The sequence below is a fragment of the Vulpes vulpes genome, chromosome 6, assembly GCF_048418805.1.
Source record: "Vulpes vulpes isolate BD-2025 chromosome 6, VulVul3, whole genome shotgun sequence".
In the NCBI taxonomy this organism is placed as follows: domain Eukaryota; kingdom Metazoa; phylum Chordata; class Mammalia; order Carnivora; family Canidae; genus Vulpes; species Vulpes vulpes.
In genome coordinates, this window is record NC_132785.1 from 120,255,381 (window position 1) to 120,274,050 (window position 18,670).

The following is an 18,670-nucleotide window of genomic DNA, read 5'->3' on the forward strand; positions in this document are numbered from 1 at the left end:
ATGGGGGCTCCACGGTCAAGCTGTCTAGGTTCAAATCTCAGCGCCAACACTCTAGCTGGGGAACCTTGTGCAAATTTCCTAACCTCTCTCTGTGTCGGCTTCCTCTCTTTTTAATAGCTATGGTTTTTCTTTTTTAAGATTCTATTTATGTATTCATGATAGACATAGAGAGAGAGAGAGGCAGAGACACAGGCAGAGGGAGAAGCAGGCTCCATGCACCGGGAGCCCGACGTGGGATTCGATCCCGGGTCTCCAGGATCGCGCCCTGGGCCAAAGGCAGGCGCCAAACCGCTGCGCCGCCCAGGGATCCCTGATCACTGTATTTTAAACCTGTTTTATTACTCAATTGGAGTACCTAAGTGAAGGACTAAAACTATGTGACCCTAACAACCATGACCCAAGAGTTGTTTGACGTTTACCCGGCATGTGGTTTGAGCGACTGGAGCAGGGAAGCTTTTATTTTGTGCATTTTAATTTAAGTGATTTTTAAAAAAATACTGTTTCTAAGATTTTTTATTTTTTAATTTATTCAGAGAGGCAGAGACACAAGCAGAGAGAAAAGCAGGCTCCATGCCGGGAGCTTTACGTGGGACTCGATCTGGAGTCTCCAGGATCACACCCCCGGCTGCAGGTGGCGCTAAACCGCTACGCCACCGGGGCTGCCCAAAAATACTGTTTCTAGAAAGCTTTTTTGTGTTAAATTTTATTTAACTCTCATTTTCATCGACAATTAGCAGCCACTTATTGAGTCCTTACTGTGCCTAACTCATGGTCCCTGCACACAGAGGACTTCTGGTCTAGTGGAAGATGATGAACACACCTACACACACCACACATACATCATTGATGTATGAGCGCTATGAGAAAACAAATCCCAGGCAAGATTCAAGTCAAGCAATGGAGGTAAAAGCAATTAAGATTACATGTGTTTCTGATAGAAAAAAATAATTCTGTTTGTAATTGAGGGGCACCTGGGTGGCTCAGTGGTTGAGCCTCTGCCTTTGGCTCAGGTCATGATCGGGGTCCTGGGATGGAGTCCCACATCAGGATCCCCGCAGGGAGCCTGTTTCTCCCTCTGCCTCTGTCTCTGCCTCTCTCTGTGTGTCTCTAATGAGTAAATAAATAAAATATATATATAAAAAAAAAACTAGCTTCTTCAAAAAAAAAATTCTGTTTGTAATTGATATTTCAACAGGACACCATGAGGGGTCAAGTTGTGTGCGAGAAAAGAAGACATTAAAATAAACTCCTTTTTTGGTCTCCCAAGGTAGAAACATTGAAATTATGTAAGACTCTTTTCCCTTTCTTATCTCCAGCCTACCATGAAGATCTGATGTTTCCTCCTTTGCACCATCTCACAATTTCTTTTTTTCTCTCTACCTCGCCCCCTCCCACTTCCCAAAATTCTAAATCATCATTTTACATCCGGATTATTGCAACAAGGGTGGTCTAGTAGCATCTAATTTCTCAGTTTTCTCTCCTTTTCATGCAAATACCAAGCTGACCTCTGTCTCAGGTTTATCACTCCCCATGGACACACACACACACACACACACCCGCCAGGCTAGCTTTTCCGCCTGTACTTTAAGGGCTTTCTAAGCTGATCCTAGCCTCTCTGGCCATCCTTAATTTTTCTCTTCCCCCCAGAATGCCCCAGTCAAGCTGTTTCTCCAGGCTCGTAGTATCTCCTGTGCCCCCCCCTTTCATTTGTCTAAGTCTTTCCTTGCTCTTCAAGCCTCAATTCAAGCCTCTCTGCTTCCAAGAAAACTTCTTAACCATCCCATTCCACAGTGATCTCCACACTTGGCAAGAGCTTTAAAAACTATTTCATGAGGGCTTCTTTTATACCTCCTAGAATTCCTAGGACTCTACTGGCAAAGAGTAGGCACTAAAAAAAACCGTGTTAATTGAATCGGGAAGAAAATAAAAGTATTTTAAAAATAGAAAATGATCATAAAACCCCAAGGGATATTAGAAAACAGATTTGAACTTCCTCCCTCACACTGCACCAGTGTCATTTGCTGACCAAATATTTGAACTCTATTTTCCCCTCAACTACCTTAATTTGACAGTAGCTACCCCATGATAAGCCACATGAACAGCCCCTTCACAACGTCATTGGCTTATGTTTGAATGAAAGGAAGAGAAGTAATTTGTATAGTTCAAGCCCAAAAGATACAAAAAAGGTATAAGTAAAAGTCTCCTTACCTGCCTGCTAGACACCTAGCTCTCCTCTTGCCAGTAACCAATGTTACCATAATCTGTATCTATCTAGAGATACTCTGTAGATAAATAGCCATTACCTATCTGTATCTTTACCTCCTCTTGTTACCCAGAAAGTGGCGTATTATGAGTACTTATACATATGGAGATAATTCTTATTAAAATAAAGAAATTAAAATTTAAGGGGCACCTGGCTCAGTCATTGGTAGAGTTTGTGACTCTTGATCTCTGGGTTGTTAAGTTTGAGCCCATGTTGAGTGTAGAGATTACTCAAAAATAAAATCTTTTTTTTTTAAGATTTTATTTATTTATTCATGAGAGACAGAGAGAGAGTGAGTGAAAGAAGCAGAGACACAGGCAGAGGGAGAAGCAGGCTCCATGCAGGGAGCCTAATGTGGGACTCGATCCCAGGACTCCAAGATCAGGCCCTGGGCTAAGGGCAGTGCTAAACCGCTGAGCTACCTGGGCTTTTCTCAAAAATAAAATCTTAAAAAATAAATAAATAAAATTTAAAAAAGAAAGTCCTAAACTAAAAAAAGATACTCAATGAAAGGAAAGGAAATTGTGGTTTTGGTGGTGCACTGACTAATATATTCTTATGAGTTAAGAAATTCAGGGTGCCTGGCTGGCTGAGTTGGTGGAACATGCGACTCAAGCTTAGGGTTGTGAGTTAAAACCCTACATTGGGTGTAGAGATTACTTAAAAAAAAATAAAGTCTTAAAAAAAGATATTAATTTGCTTTGATAGCTTGGTATGTACTGTACCTCACTATGTAAATGACCATCTTCTGCAAGAATCTAAACCAAATGACGGCCCTCCCTCCTCCCACTGCATAGAGGTAATGATTCCCAGAGGGAAGCAATAGCAAGAGCCAGAGCTAGAAAGGTGAAATCTCTTTTATTCCAAATTTTCAGTGTCCTCTCCCTGCTATATTCAACACCTCATCAGCTGCAGCAGCTTTTCAGCTACAAAAGAGTGAGATTAAAGAGCATGGATTTCCCTGGATATCAGAGAAATGATGGTGTTGGCAGTATATTTGTTCAAATGGACAAGAAAATGGAAAAATGTTTATCAATCCCTGTAGCAAAACTACTGTAGGTATAATTCCCAACACTTGGGCTTTTGAGCCAAGGGCAGACATACTATGTGATACTCACTATTGAAAAACTTGTACTCATCCTGCCTTTATTCTGAGCCAGAGGCCACTAAAAGAAAGATAAATAAGATGACTTAGGCACGCGCACACACACGTTCCAGGTTCCAGTACTATATATATGTATATTATAGCAGGAGGATGTATTAGTGAGAATATATTTTAAGGGGGGTAGTCATGTCTAGTTTAACACTGTGATCAGCTTCCACCTGAGTCTAGAAGGACAAACAAAAAAGCTCACTAAGAAGGAAAGGAAGAAAAAAGCATTCCAGGCTGAAGGAAACTGCCCCCAACCCCTACCTCTGCTTCACCACACACACATACGCGCACGTAATACACATTTGCAAAGGTTGTACATGTGCAGCATCCAGCTGGAATGCTGCCCTGAGATGAGGCTGGGGCTGCAGATAAGAGGAGGCCACTGTTAGAGGACACAGGTCTCCATGGAGTTGACCTTAGTACTTAGGCCCCTCTGACTTCAAAACCAAAGCTCTTTTTAGGCACCTTTTCTCTCTAGTTTATTATTGTTTTTTTCATCTTCTCTCCCAGGGATCCCTCATCTTCTCTCTTTAAAAGACAATCCAGGGCAGCCTGGGTGGCTCATTGGTTTAGTGCCTTCTTTGACCCAGGGTGTGATCCTGGAGACCTGGGATTGAGTCCTGCATAGGCCTCCCTACATGGAGCCTGCTTGTGTCTCTGCGTCTCTCTGTCTCTCTTTATGTACCTCTCATGAATAAAATAAATAATATCTTAAAAAAAAAGACAACCCAGAACCCTCTTAGCCAGCATTGTGGTTTGATGAAATCTAGTCCTCATTCTATCCCCTATAGCAAAATATATCATTCCTCTTGGACTGCAGGGTCCTTCCATGTCAGAAAAGAATTCTTTTATCCCAGCTTAGTATTTTTCAAGCTAAATACTCTTAGTTCCTTTAATGGTTTTGCTCTGGTCATCATCATAATCATCTTCCTCTGGATGTGATCTGATTTATGAAGCTGCATCTCAAAAGGGAAGCACCTTGTAGTGTTGGACCACTGAACACCATTGGTTTAGTGTTTACTGGGTTGCCCCCTTTGATCCAGACACTGTAACTCCTCCTGAGGTCTAAATATGTGAATTCTTTTTTTTTTTTTTTAAGATTTTAAAAAAAGAGATTTTCTTTCTTTTCTTTTTTCTTTCTTTCTCTCTCTCTCTTTTTTTTTCTTGAGAGAGAGAGAGAGAGATAGCTAGAGAGCACAAACAGGGAGAAAGAGCATGAGGGGGTGGGTGCAGAGGGAGTGAATTCTTTTTTACTTTTTTTTAAGTGAGCGCTAGGTCCAATGCGGAGCTTAAAGTCACAACCCCAAGACCATGCATCACATGTTCTACTGACTGAGCCAGCTAGGTGCTCCCCCTCACTTTCTTTTTTAAGTAAAAGCATTTCTTTTCATCTTCTCTTTATTATTATAAATATGTGCATTCTTAAGTAGCTGGCAAATCTCTTCTTACATAGTTTTAAATGGATTATTCTGAAAGTTAACCCTTTTTTGAATACATTTTAATAAGTTTCCATGATCGAAATACATTTAAAAAATATTTTATTTATTTATTTGACAGAAAGAGAGAGAGAGCACAAGCAGGGGGAGCAGCAGAAGGAGAGAGAGAAGCAGACCCCCTATAGAGCAGGGAGCCCCATGTGGCTGGATCCCAGGACTCTGGGATCATGACCCAAGCTGAAGGCAGATACTTAATCTACTGAGCCAGCCAGGCGCCCCATCCCAAATACATTTTAATGAAAACATTTTCTATTCTCTGTGAAATGTTCTTTCAAAATTATCTAAATATTGACTAAGGATTTTCTAACCAGTAATGGATACAAAAACCTGTGTTTTCATTCTTAGTTCTGAAATGGTGGCTGAAGGGGACGCCTAGGTGACTCAGCGGTTAACTGTCTGGAGTCCCACATAATAAATAAAATCTTAAATAAATAAAATCTTAAATAAATAAATAAATAAATAAATAATAAATAAATACCTTCCCAGACCCAGCCATTGTGCTGGGAGTCAGAGTACAAAGATGAGGAAGACTGAGTCCCTGATTTCATGACACTCAAATCCAAAAGATAGTACATTATTTTTATTTCTTCACCCACTATTTAATTTTCTTTAAGATTTTATTTATTCATGAGACACAGAGAGAGAGAGGGGGGCAGAGACACAGGCAGAGGGAGAAGTTGGCTCCATGCAGGGAGCCCAACGTGGGACTTGATCCAGGGTCTCCAGGATCATACCCTGGGCTGAAGGCGGCACTAAACCGCTGAACCACCAGGGCTGCCCTGAGAAGGTACTTAATTTTTAACCAACAAACACAGTGCTGCTGTGAGCCCAGCACAGCTCAAAATGCTTCCCAAATATTAACTTATTTCATCCTTATAAACCTATGCAGGAGAAATTGCTATCATACTTATATCATAGATGAGGAAACAGAGGCACCGAGAGGTGAAGCAACTTGCCTAAGGTCTTGGAGAGAGAATCAGGGCTGGGATTCAAACCCAGACAGTTTGTCTCCGGTGTCCTTGTTTTTAGTCACTTTGCTCCACTGCTTCTCATTAATGTTGGGTGAGTACATGATCATTGGACCAATCCATGAGGAATGCTTTTTTGAATTTATTTTATCCTACAAGTATTTCATTTAAGTGCTTCCTATGTGTCTAGCATCCTGAAAAAAATTTTGGAGAAATGCAGAGCTACAAGAGGTTTTTTTTTGTTTTTGTTTTTGTTTTTTAAAGATTTTATTTATTTATTCATGAGAGACACAGAGAGAGAGAGAGAGGCAGAGACACAGGCAGAGGGAGAAGCAGACTCCAGGCAGGGAGCTCAATGCAGGACTCGATCCCAGGCCTCCAGGATCATGTCCCAAGCCAAAGGCAGGCGCACAACCACTGAGCTACCCAGGCGTTCCAAGAGTTTGTAATTTTGTTAGAGAGGACACAATTAATATTAGAGAGGGTGAATTAAGTGTCATACTAGTAGGTCTCACATGGATGCTATAGGAACTCAAAAGAAAAAAATGACTATATAAGATAAAGGGCCAGGTGGCAGATAGACCCCAGGTGGCCCCATAATTCCTGCCCCTGCTGTTCACACCCTGTATAATCCCCTCCCCCGAGTCCCCCTGATTGTGGGCAGCACCTATGACTTGCTTTTTGTTACTGGATTTGGCAAAAAAAAAGGGTGGGGGGAGATTTTGCAGATGTAATTAGCTCCTAAACCACTGATTTTGAGGTCAGGCCCTGGGTCGCCCTAAGTTACCAAATGAAGTGAAAACTCTAAGAAGAAGAGGAACTGAGCTTCCCCTGAGCTGACATGGCTAGCCCATGTTGAAGAAGTGCATGGCAAGGAACTGTGGGCAACATCTATGGACTGAGGGCAGCCTCAAGACAACAGCTAGGAGAAGTTGGGGCCCTTGCTCATAAAGTTGCAAGGAAATTAATTCTGCTAACACCACTGATGGGCTTAAAAGTGAAGTATTCCTCTGTCAAGCCTGCAAATGAGAATACGGCGCTAGCACCTCAACTGCAGCCTTGTGAGAACCTGATCAGAGGACTCAGGCTGTGCTCAGATAACCTGCCTCATGAAAACCATGAAATGATAAACGCGTGTGTTTGAAGCTGCTAAGTTTAGTGTGGTTCTTTGTTATTAAGCAATGGAGAGCTAATAGGGACAGCTTCCAGATTTAGAGGATATGGGGGAGAAGGGAGACCTCTCTCTGCTTAGTACAAGATTTTGTGATCATGGCAGGGAGAATGAAGCTGTTATTTTTTTATTTTTATTTATTATTATTATTATTTTTTATTGAATGAAGCTGTTATTGACAGAAACAGGGAAGTCAGGAGTAGAAACCAATCCTAGTGGGGGATGGGAAAGATAACGAAAACTTAAGTTTTGATGTGCTGAATTTGGGGAAAATACAAATGCCTGCAGTCATCTGGAATTAGGGATTGGGGTTTAAGGGAAAACTCAGGGGTGACAGACCTGGTTTTTCTCAGCATAGAGGTGACAGCTGAAATCCTGAGAATAATAGAGGTCTCTAAAAGAAGGGGTTCAGAAAGAAAGGAGCAGGAAAGTGACTACAGATCTTGGGGAAGGAAGGCAGGACTAGACCCAAGGGAACCAGTACCTGTGGAATCATTAGAAAGGACTGTGATTGGGGCACCTGGGTGGCTAAGTGGGTTGGGCATCCAGCCCTTGATTTGGGCTCAGGTCGTGATCTCTGGGTGGTGGGATCAAGCTCTGCCTTAGGCACCCCACTCTGTAGAGTCAGCTTGAGATTCTCTCCGTTTCTCTCCCTCTGCTCTCTTTCTTTCTCATAAATAAATAAAGATCTTTTTTTTTTTTTTTTTTAGATTTTTTATTTTATTTACTCATGAGAGGTACAGAGCGCGCGAGAGAGGCAGAGACACAGGCAAAGGGAGAGGGAGAAGCAGGCTCCATGCAGGAAGCACACCTGGGACTCGATCCTGCGTCCCCAGGATCAGGCCCTGGGCTGAAGGCGGCGCTAAACTGCTGCTCCACCGGGGCTGCCCCAAGATCTTTTTCTTAAAAAAAAAAAAAAAAAAAAGAAAGAGTACTGAGATTAATCGGTTCTGTTGGCTCTGGGCGTAATTATAATGCAACCGCTAGGAGGCAGTCTATCTTACAGGTAAGAAAAGTAAGAACTCAAAGGTTTAAATCATCCAGACCCACTGTCACACTAAAAGCCAGCGAATGCAGGATTCTAACTCAGCAATCACACCAAAGCCAGGGGTCCTTCCGCTGCCTTTAATTCATCTTTATTTTCCAAATAAAGGGTAAATAAATTGCGTAAGCGGGGGCGAGCAACGCGGGGGAGCTCTCCAGGTGAAACGGAAGGCATCCTCCCGCCGCTGCTCTCCTTGCTGCCGGTAGAGGTCGCCCGAGCACGGACTCCGCGGGCCCCCCGGTGCGCGCAGGCGCGGGCGCAGGCGCAGGCGCAGGCGCGCTGGGCTCCGCTCGCCCTGGCGCGCAGGGCCGGTGGGGGCGGGTCACGCCGAGCGCGCGGCCGGGAGCGGCGCTGGCGGCTGGCGGGTGGCGGCTGCGGCGGCGGCGGCGGAGCTGCGGACCGGGAGCCGGCGCGGGGCCCTGGGCGAGCCAAGCGCCGTGCAGTGCTGAGCCCGCCGCCCGCCGGGGAGCCATGGAAATCGGCACCGAGATCAGCCGCAAGATCCGGGTGAGGCCTGTGTCAGGCGGGGGCGGGAAGCCGGGCCTCAGCGGGCGGCCGGGCGCGCGGTTGTCAGGAGTAACGGGGACTGTGGGCCCGGCCTGGACGCCGCGGCCTAGTGGCTGCGCCGCCGGGGGCTGTGGGGCCGCCGCGGCCTCGGCGAACGGGCTCCTCCGCGGGCCTGGGCGCGGACGCGGCCTCCGAGAGCGCCGTGGAGGAAGCGGCCGGGAGCCGGAGGAGGCGAGGGGCGGCGGGCGGGGGGCGCCGCGGGGACGGGGGGGGAGGGGAGGGGGAGGGGGAGGGCCCGGGCCCGGGCGCCTCCCCGCCCCCACCGGGGCGCCGAGCGGGCGGCGGGAGCGCGCAGCCGCCGACTCGGGGCTGCCTCACGGGGACGCCTCACGGGGCCGCCTCACGGGGCCGCCTGGTTTTCCGCCTTTCTCACAAGCGTGTTTGCCTTTCTGCTCTTCCCTCAGAGTGCCATTAAGGGGAAATTGCAAGAATTAGGAGCTTATGTTGGTAAGTTTTATTTCTTATTGTTGTTTGTTGTCAGCCTAAGAGAATTTAGAGTTTGCCGCTGAGTAAATCTTAGAAAAAAATTTTTTTTCTCCTACGTAGTTTTGACTTTTTAAAAAGATTTTATTTATTTATTTATTTATTTATGAATGAGAGGGAGAGAGCGCGCACAAGCAGGGGGAGGGGCAGAGGCAGAGGCAGAAGCAGACTCCTCGCGGAGCAGGGAGGCGGATGCGGGGCTTGATCCCAAGACCCTGGGGTCACGACCTGAGCCGAAGGCAGATGCTTAATCGACTGAGCCACCCAGTCGCCCCCGTACTTTCGGTTTTTGAAGGGATCCCCGTTGTATTAATTAATTAATGTTTTTCCCCGTTGTATTTAAAGTCTGATTCTCTGCGGTTCTTTCTCTTAACCGTCTTTTCTTGAAAGCTCTGTATGCAATCTTGGTTGTTTGATATTTTAGTTTCTGTGTCTCCCCCCCCCCCCCCAACCGCCTTTTAATAACGGTGTTTTATAAACCTTGTTTAGCTTCCTGAGTTGAGGCTCTCTCCTGTTTTCCATCTGTTGATCTGATTCTTACTGTTTTTCTTATTCTCCCAGTTTTCATCTTGATCTTCTTGTTTCAGAAATGTTATTTTGCATATGAATGGTTTCTGGCTTTTGCCTCTGTCTTGGTTCAGTGAGTTTTATTTTTAAATGTCTATTTCCCCCCCCTCCCTTTTTCTTACCACCCACAGTAATGTGTTTTCTTTCTCTTTATTTTTTTTGTGACTTATAACTTGAGTATTTACTTTGGGTCAGGCACAGTGCTTAACCATTGTCTTTGTGTTAGGTCATGATAATAGGCAGGAGAAGGTAAGTGGTAATACCCCTACTTGCATAAGCAAGAAAACCAGCTTTGAGTGCTGACGTGACCTATGTTTTATGTATTGAAATCTGGGTCTGTTTAACTCCAAAGCTGGTGTCTCCTGTAAAAATAATAGCTACTGTTTAAACAGTGGTTCTATCTTAAAACTTTTTTTTTTTTTTTTAAGATTTTATTTATTTCTTCATGAGAGACACAGCACGAGAGAGAGAGGCAGACACACAGGCAGAGGGAGAAGCAGGCTCCATGCAGGGAGCCAGACATGGGACTTGATCCCCGGTCTCCAGGGTCACAACCTGGGCCGAAGGCGGCACTAAAGCTTTGAGCCACCCGGGCTACCCTAAACAGTGGTTCTCAAGGTGTGAGAGACCAAGGGTCTCTGAAGTCAAAACTGTTTTCATATTAATACTGATAGGAGGATCCCTGGGTGGCTCAGCGGTTTCGCGCCTGCCTTTGGCCCAGGGCGCGATCCTGGAGTCCTGGGGTCGAGTCCCACGTCAGGCTCCCGGCATGGAGCCTGCTTCTCCTTCTGCCTGTGTCTCTGCCTATCTCTCTCTCTCTCTATCATGAATAAATAAATAAATCCTTAAAAAAAAAATACTGATAGGGTGCTTGCCATTTTCACTGTGCTGGCATTTGGATTGTGCAAAAGCAGTGGTGAGTTAAACTGGTGGTACATTGGTCTGAACTGAGGTCTCACACCAAACTCAATGAGAAATATTTATCATCCCTCCCCTGGGAATTTTTTCTAAAAGCCAGTTTCATTTAAGAATGTGATTAGTGAGGGATCCCTGGGTGGCTCAGCGGTTGAGTGTCTGCCTTCGGCTCAGGGCATGATTCTGGAGTCCCAGGATCGAGTCCCACATCAGGCTCCCTGCATGGAGCCTGCTTCTCCCCCTGCCTGTGTCTCTGCCTCTTTCTCTGTGTCTCACGAATAAATAAATAAATAAATTAAAAAAAAAAAGAACGTAATTAGTGAGACAGTAAGAATACTTTTAAAATTTTGACCCTTGACTACATTTTTTTAGGGTATAATGTGAGAAAATAGGAATTACTCATAAAGTACTTAATATTCTGTATATTAAAAACAGATTGGATTTTCTGAAGGGGAAGGATTTGTGTGATTTAAATTAGCTACCTTTGGGGATGCCTGGGTGGCTCTGTGGTTGAACGTCTGCCTTTGGCTCAGGGCATTTTCCTGAAGTCCCAGGATCGAGTCCCACATTGGGCTCCCCACATGGAGCCTGCTTCTCCCTCTGCCTGTGTCTCTGCCTCTCTGTGTGTCTCATGAATAAATAAATTTAAAAAAAATTAAAAAAAATGAATTAGCCACCTTTTTCATGGAACATCTTTATCACCTATGACTTACAAGCAAATTGGATATTTGGCAGGCATCTTCTTGAAGGTGAACAAAGGAAAAGAAATGATACATTTGTTACTAACGACAAAAGAGCTTTCAAATGAAAATTAGAATTTTGAAAAGTTTGTCTGCCTTTTAAAGCTTCCCAGTGCTTAAAAGAATTTCTGATAACCTTAAATGATTCTTTTAGGGATCCCTGGGTGGCGCAGCGTTTAGCGCCTGCCTTTGGCCCAGGGCGCGATCCTGGAGACCCCGGATCGAATCCCCTGTCGGGCTCCCGGTGCATGGAGCCTGCTTCTCCCTCTACCTGTGTCTCTGCCTCTTTCTCTCTCACTGTGTGCCTATCATTAAAAAAAAAAATAAAGTTGTTTAAAAAAACAAAAACAAATGATTCTTTTATATCTTGTAATGAATGTATCAACCTGTCAGTGATTTGTATAGCTCCCTCAACTAGTATTTTTTCAAATGACCATGGTGTTACAAAATTATTCAAGAGAAAAAGATTCATTAAAGTAGAGGATGGATCTGGGCATCCCAGGTGGCTCAGCGGTTTAGCACCACCTTCAGCCCAGGGCGTGATCTTGGAGACCTGGGATCCAGTGCCACGTCGGGCTCCCTCCACGGAGCCTGCTTCTCCCTCTGCTTGTGTCTCTGCATCCCTCTGTGTCTCTTACGGATAAATAAATTAAAAAAAAATTTTTTTAAAGATTTTATTTATTCATGATAGAGAGGCAGAGACACAGGCTGAGGGAGAAGCAGGCTCCATGCTGGGAGTCTGACACGGGACTTGATCCCGGGACTCCAGGATCATGCCCTGGGCCAAAGCAGGTGCCGAACCGCTGAGCCACCCAGGGATCCCCAATAAATAAAAATCTTTATTTATATTTTTTAAGTTTTTTTTTTTTAAATTTATTTATTCAGAGAGAGAGGGAGAGACTGAGAGGCAGAGACACAGGCAGAGGGAGAAGTGGGCTCCATGCAGGGAGCCCGACGTGGGACTCGATCCTGGGTCTTCAGGATCACACCCCGGGCTGTAGGTGGCGCTAAACTGCTGTGCCACTGGGGCTGCCCTAAATAAAAATCTTAAAAAAAAAAAAAAAAAAAGATGGATCAATGGATTTTCATGTAACAGTTACAAAAAGGTTATTGATAGAGTTTTAGTTTCCATATTGTTGCTAACCTTTAAGAAACTACTACTTGTTGAGTTTTGGTGTAGTATCACAGAAGAATGTCCATTGTATTTGTAAAGGCTATTAAAGCACAATTGACCCTTGAACAATTTAGGGGTTAGGGCTGCTGGATTACCCCCTGCCCCCAGCACAGTTGAAAATACAGCTTTTGGCTTCTAATAGCCTACTGTTGATCAGAAGTCTTACTGGTAACATAAAGTTAACACACATTTTGTATGTTGTGTGTATTCTATACTATATTTTTACAAAAAGTAAGCAAGAGAAAAGAAAGCACAAATGTCATAAGTAGAAAAAAATGTTTTATATATACATGTGTGTGTACATATATATATACACACACACGTATATATAAAACCCAGTTATAATTGGACCCTGGCAGTTCAAACTCATGTTTAAGGGTCAGCTACATTTCCTTTTCCTTTTTTTTTTTTTTTTTAAATATTATTTATTCATGAGAGACACAGAGAGAGAGGGAGGCAGAGACACAGGCAGAGGGAGAAGCAGGCTCCATGCAGGGAGCCCGATGCGGGACTGACCCCGGGCCTCAGGATCAGGCCCTGGGCCGAAGGTGGTGCTAAACCGCTGAGCCACCTGGGCTGCCCCTACATTTCCAACTATGTAGTTTTGAGGCCAGATTTTCTTCATATTCTTCAATTAGAACAGCATATCATAAAAGGTTAAGTGCAGAAACAAATTGGAATACAGTTGTCTTTTTAAAAACTAGGTATTAAGAAATTAATAAAAATAGAACTATTTTTGCATTAATTTTTTTGGAAAACTTAATTATTTAATTTAATTTTTTTTTTAGATTTTATTTATTCATGAGAGACACCAAGAGAAAGAGGCAAAGACACAGGCAGAGGGAGAAGCAGGCTCCATGCAGGGAGCCCCATATGGGACTCCATCATGGGACTCCAGGATCACGCCCTGGGCCGAAGGCAGGTGCTCAACCGCTCAGCCATCCAGGTGTCCCAGCTTAGTTATTTTATGTTATAAAAGATGGTTAATTGGGTGGCTCAGCGGTTGAGCGCCTGCCTTCGGCCCAGGGCGTGGTCCCGGAGTCCCTGGATCCAGTGTCTGCCTGTGTCTCTGCCTCTCTCTCTCTCTCTCTGTCTCTCATGAATGAATAAATCTTTAAAAAAAAAAAATTTAAAAGCTGGTAATTATATCATATAAATGGGTTTATTAATGTGATAGGTGTGTTACTTTAAGACTTTTTTAAATTCTCAGTTTTTCTAAAATAGTAATTACTAACAGATAATTCACATAAATAAAAGTTCTTTGGGGTTATCAGTTTTGTGTTTTTTTTTTAATTTTTTTTTTTTGAGAGAGCGCCCACATGCCTGCTTGTGCATGCAAACTGGGAAAGGAGCAGAGGGGGAGAGAGTATCCCAAGTACTCAGCATGGAGCCCAGTAAGGGGCTCCATCTCAGGGTATTGAGATCATGACCTAAGCCAAAATTAAGAGTTGGAAGTTTTAACTGACTGAGCCACCCAGGCACCCCAGTTCACCAATAATTCCTAAGAGCACAAAGGGAACTCCCAACAGTTTGAGACTTACTAGTTTATTGTTAGATGCTGGGCACATTTTATGAATCATTTGTTGTCAAGATTGTTCTAACTCTTTAACAGATGGGACAATTGAAGCTCAGAAGTAAAGATCAAGCTGAACCAGGATTGGTTGATTCTTTTACTTGTTCAGCACTTAATGGATACCAGCTATGTGTCAGGAACTTGTTTTGGTTCAAAAAGAAATCTACAGAAAACCTAGCATAAACTTTCTTAGTTCTAGCACATGAAAGCACAAACACATTAAAGGTTAATTGAGTCTAATTTCAATCTTATTGATGATTTCTATCATTTATCAAACATCTCAGACCAAGGATTTTGAGCCTGTAATTTTTTTTTTTTTTTTTTTAAGATTTTATATATTCCTGAGAGACACAGAGAGAGGCAGAAACATAGGCAGAGGGAGAAGCAGGCTCCCCCTAAGGAGCCTGATGCGGGACTGGATCCTGCACTCCCTAAGCCGAAGATAGACGCTCAGCCACTGAGCCACCCACGCGTCCCTTGTGCCTGTAATTATAGCAAAAATATATAATTTATGATTTTCAGAATATTTTCATGTAGTTCCATTTGTTCCTGAACACTGCGCTAAGTGGAAATGGCAGGTAGTATTACAATCCTTTTACAACAAAAAAAAATGGAGTCTTGGGAGTATCAGAGCTGGTCAATAGCAGATTCAAGACCAAAGAACTCAGTTCTTCTGTGTCTTTGATGCTAACAAAGGTAAAGGAGTCACTCTTGTATGCTCTTCTGGAACTCCACTGAAGTCTGTTCCAGTGATCGAGATTAGCTTTTCAATGTGGGTCTGCTGCTTGACTGGACATTTCTTGGGCAGAGACTTCATATTTGTTATGTCCCAGTGACCTAGCAGAGAGCATGATTTTTTTTTTTAATTAAGTAGAAAAGCGAGTTACCATTAGAGTGTTTGAAATAAAAGTATATATTGTGAGTTTAGGTTTACAATTAGTTACTTAATTGTATGTATATTCATCATTGTCCATCTGGAAAGGGTGACTTGGTAATCTAGTCCCTTTTTTTGCTTAGAAAAGAGTCCTAGAAACCTTTAAGGTTATGGAAGCAATCCTTTAATATTTTAGTATTAATCTTCAAGGTATTGGGTGGGATACAAAGGCAAACAACTAAAAACTAAAAAAAAAAAAAACAAAGGCAAACAATTCTTAAGAGTGGTAACTATTCATTCGTATGTTTAAAATGGAGCACTTTAGTGGGAAGGCGATTACAATTTAGAGTAGTTTTTCATTCATATGTTATTTTTTATTTTAAATTTTTTTTTGAGTATAGTTAACAATTTCATTCATGTTTTTAGAAGCCTGAGCTTGCATAAACCTCCAAAACGCTTTTCCCCTAGTTTACAGATTCCAAATAATTTGAGAAATCCGAAGTCTGTGGAAATGTATCACAAACACGTTAATTTTTCATTAGATTCTTAATTTCTGTTTTGTGTACTGAGAAAACAGTATGAATTTCTCATGGTCTTGGTGAGATATAATTAATATATTAACATTGGTGTATTAAACTGTGTTTAAAGTGTACAGTTTGCTGTGTCTTCACAAATACCACACAGTAGTCAAACTAATGAACATATTCACTCCCAGAAGTTCCCTGGGGCTCCTTTGTATCCCTCCTTCCCCTGCCTTGACCTTGTACTCATGTTGGATGTTAGAAAATGCCACTGATCTCACACTGAATGTTAGAAAATGCAAACTAATAGGTAGTGACAGGAAAGCACATTTTCATCTTAGACATTGTGAGGGAGAAAAATTTGTGAAGGCTGGCAAAGCATTCTGACTTTTCTTGTTGACTTTCCCTGGGTTATCAGTGGTAGTCTGTAGTACGTAGGTACACTTTGTTTTTTTTTTTTTTAAAGTTTTTAAAAAAATTTTTATTTATTTATGATAGTCACAGAAAGAGAGAGAAAGAGAGAGAGAGAGGCAGAGACACAGGCAGAGGGAGAAGCAGGCTCCATGCACCAGGAGCCCGACGTGGGATTCGATCCCAGGTCTCCAGGATCGTGCCCCGGGCCAAAGGCAGGCACTAAACCGCTGCGCCACCCAGGGATCCCCGTAGGTACACTTTGTATAAATAAGCTACCAGGCTTATTTTATTGCAGTTACCAGAAAAAATTGGAACCTTTTGTTATTCTACAAAGAAAATAAATGATTGACTTCTTGTTGTCACTTATATTCCCTCATATCATATTGCATGATTTATATTTTTTAAAAAGATTTTACTTATTCATGAGAGAGAGAGAGAGAGAGAGAGAGAGAGAGGGGGGGGCAGGCTCCTTGCCCAACATCGGACTTGATCCCGGGTCTCCAGGATCACGCCCTGGGCTGAAGGTGGCGCTAAACCGCTGAGCCACCCAGGCTGCCCATATTGCAGGATTTCATTAAATATTCAGATTTGTCCAACAAAACAAAAATGCAGCCAACTGAATAGAAGATACCTGTGAAAGGTACATCTGATAAGGGGGTTCATATTCAGAATGTATAAAAAAATTTCCACAACGCAACACCAAAAAAAAAATTAAAAGGTAGAAGACCTGAATAGACATTTTTCCAAAGAAGACCTACAGATGGCCAGCAGACAAATGAAAAGATACTAACATCACTAATCCTGAGGGAACTACAAACCAGAATCACAGATACCACTTTACACTTATGAAAATGGCTAGAATCAAAGAGACTGGACCTTGGCGAAAATGCAGAGAAAGGGCAGCCTGGGTGGCTCAGCGGTTTAGCGCCGCCTTCAGTCCAGGGCCTGATCCTGAAGACCTGGGATCAAGTCCCACGTCAGGCTCCCTGCATGGAGCCTGCTTCTCCCTCTGCCTGTGTCTCTGTCTCTCTCTGTGTTTTTCATGAATAAATAAAATCATTAAAAAAAAAAATGCAGAGAAAAAGGAACCTTTAGGTGCTATTGGTGGAAATGCAGCATGGTACAGCTGGTATGGAAAACAGTAGGGAGAGTCCTCAAAAAATCAGAAATAGTAGTACCATATCCAATAATTCCACTGTTGGGTATTCACCCAAAGAAAACAGAACCACTGATTCGAAAAGATAACATACATTGTTGTATTATATTGCAGCATTATTTACAATAGCCAAAATATGGGAGCAGCCCAAGTGCCCATTGATAGATGACTGCATGAAGAAGATACTGTATATATCTGTGTATGTTTATAGTTTCATGGCTTATACTCAGCCATGAAAAAAATGAGGTCTTAAAACATGGATAGACCTAGAGTATATGCTAAGTGAAATAAGTCACACAGAAAGACAAATACCATAGGATTTCGCTTACATGTGGAATCTAAAAAACAGAATGAATGGGTGCCTGGCTGACTAGTTGGTAGAGCATGTGACTCTTGATCTAAGGGTCATGAGTTGAAGCCCCACGTTGGGCGTAGAGATTACTTAAATAAAAAATAAAATCAGGGCAGCCCGGGTGGCTCCGCGGTTTAGCGCTGCCTTCAGCCCAGGGCGTGATCCTGGAGACCTGGAATCAAATCCCATGTCGGGTTCCCTGCATGGAGCCTGCTTCTTCTTCCTGTCTCTGCCTCTCTCTCTCTCCTCTCTGTTTCTCATGAATAAATAAATAAAATCTTAAAAAAAATAAAATGATTTTAGAAAGCCAACTTAGACTCTTTATATACACAGGACAAGTTGGTGGTTGCCAGAGGGGAGGTAGGTGAGGCATGGGTGAACTAGGTAAGATTAAGAGGTACAAATGTGTAGTTATAAAATAAGTCACAGATGAAAAGTACAGTACAGGGGGTATAGTCAGTACTGTAATAACATTATATAGTGACAGTTGATGATTGCAGTTACTGTGGTGAGTACTGAGTAACATATAGGGTGTCCAGTACTGTGTTGTATACCTGAAAGTAATAGAGTATTATATGTTGATAATATACCTCATTAAAATAAAAGCATTGATGTCTTTTTTTTTTTTTTTAAGATTTTATTTATTCATTGTGGGGGGTGGGCAGAGGGAGAAGCAGGCTCCATGCAGGGAGCCCGATGTGGGACTCCATCCCAGGACTCTAGGATCACGCCCTGGGCTGCAGGCAGGCGCTAAACCGCTGAGCCAGCCAGGGATCCCCAAAAGCATTGATGTCTTAATCCAATGTTCTAATTTATTTGAAGTGCAGCTTGGACATAAGCAGATTTTTTAAAGCTTCCCAGCAGATTCTAATGTGCAGCTAAATTTGAGAATCTCTCTCTCTTTTTTTTTTATTTTTTTTTAAAGATTTTGTTTATTTATTCATGAGAGACACAGAGAGAGAGAGAGGCAGAGGCAGGCTCCATGCAGGGAGCCTGATGTGGGAGTTGATCCCGGGTCTCTGGGATCAGGCCCTGGGCTGAAGGCGGTGCTAAGCTGCTGAGCCACCAGGGCTGCCCGAGAAGCTCTCCTTTGTAGCAGCTGCTTAGCTAGTGTTACCTGCACATTATTATACTGGAAATTGGGAAAACTTCAGTCTGTTGAGATTTGTTTTTTCTTAGCACTTGTGGTGGCTGGGTGTGTTTGATGAGTCAGAGTGGCTGGTTTACTTTGTGAATAA

The 18,670-nt window shown here is 43.0% G+C and overlaps 1 protein-coding gene across 7 annotated transcripts in view; it reads left to right on the top strand.

The window, feature by feature from the left end:
* Positions 1-8,415: 8,415 nt before the first annotated feature.
* The window catches only part of ZC3H14 (zinc finger CCCH-type containing 14), a 54,090-nt gene continuing 43,835 nt past the window's right edge, over positions 8,416-18,670 (top strand). For 3 of the 7 annotated variants that reach the window (XM_072762203.1, XM_072762204.1, XM_072762206.1), the window contains exons 1-2: positions 8,416-8,603; positions 9,068-9,110. In XM_072762203.1, the coding sequence (XP_072618304.1) occupies positions 8,568-8,603; positions 9,068-9,110 (79 nt within the window). In that variant the 5' untranslated portion in view covers positions 8,416-8,567. Of the gene's footprint in view, positions 8,604-9,067; positions 9,111-16,008; positions 16,173-18,670 lie in introns of those variants that run through there. The other 4 variants (XM_072762207.1, XM_072762209.1, XM_072762208.1 and 1 more) reach the window with 4 other exon arrangements.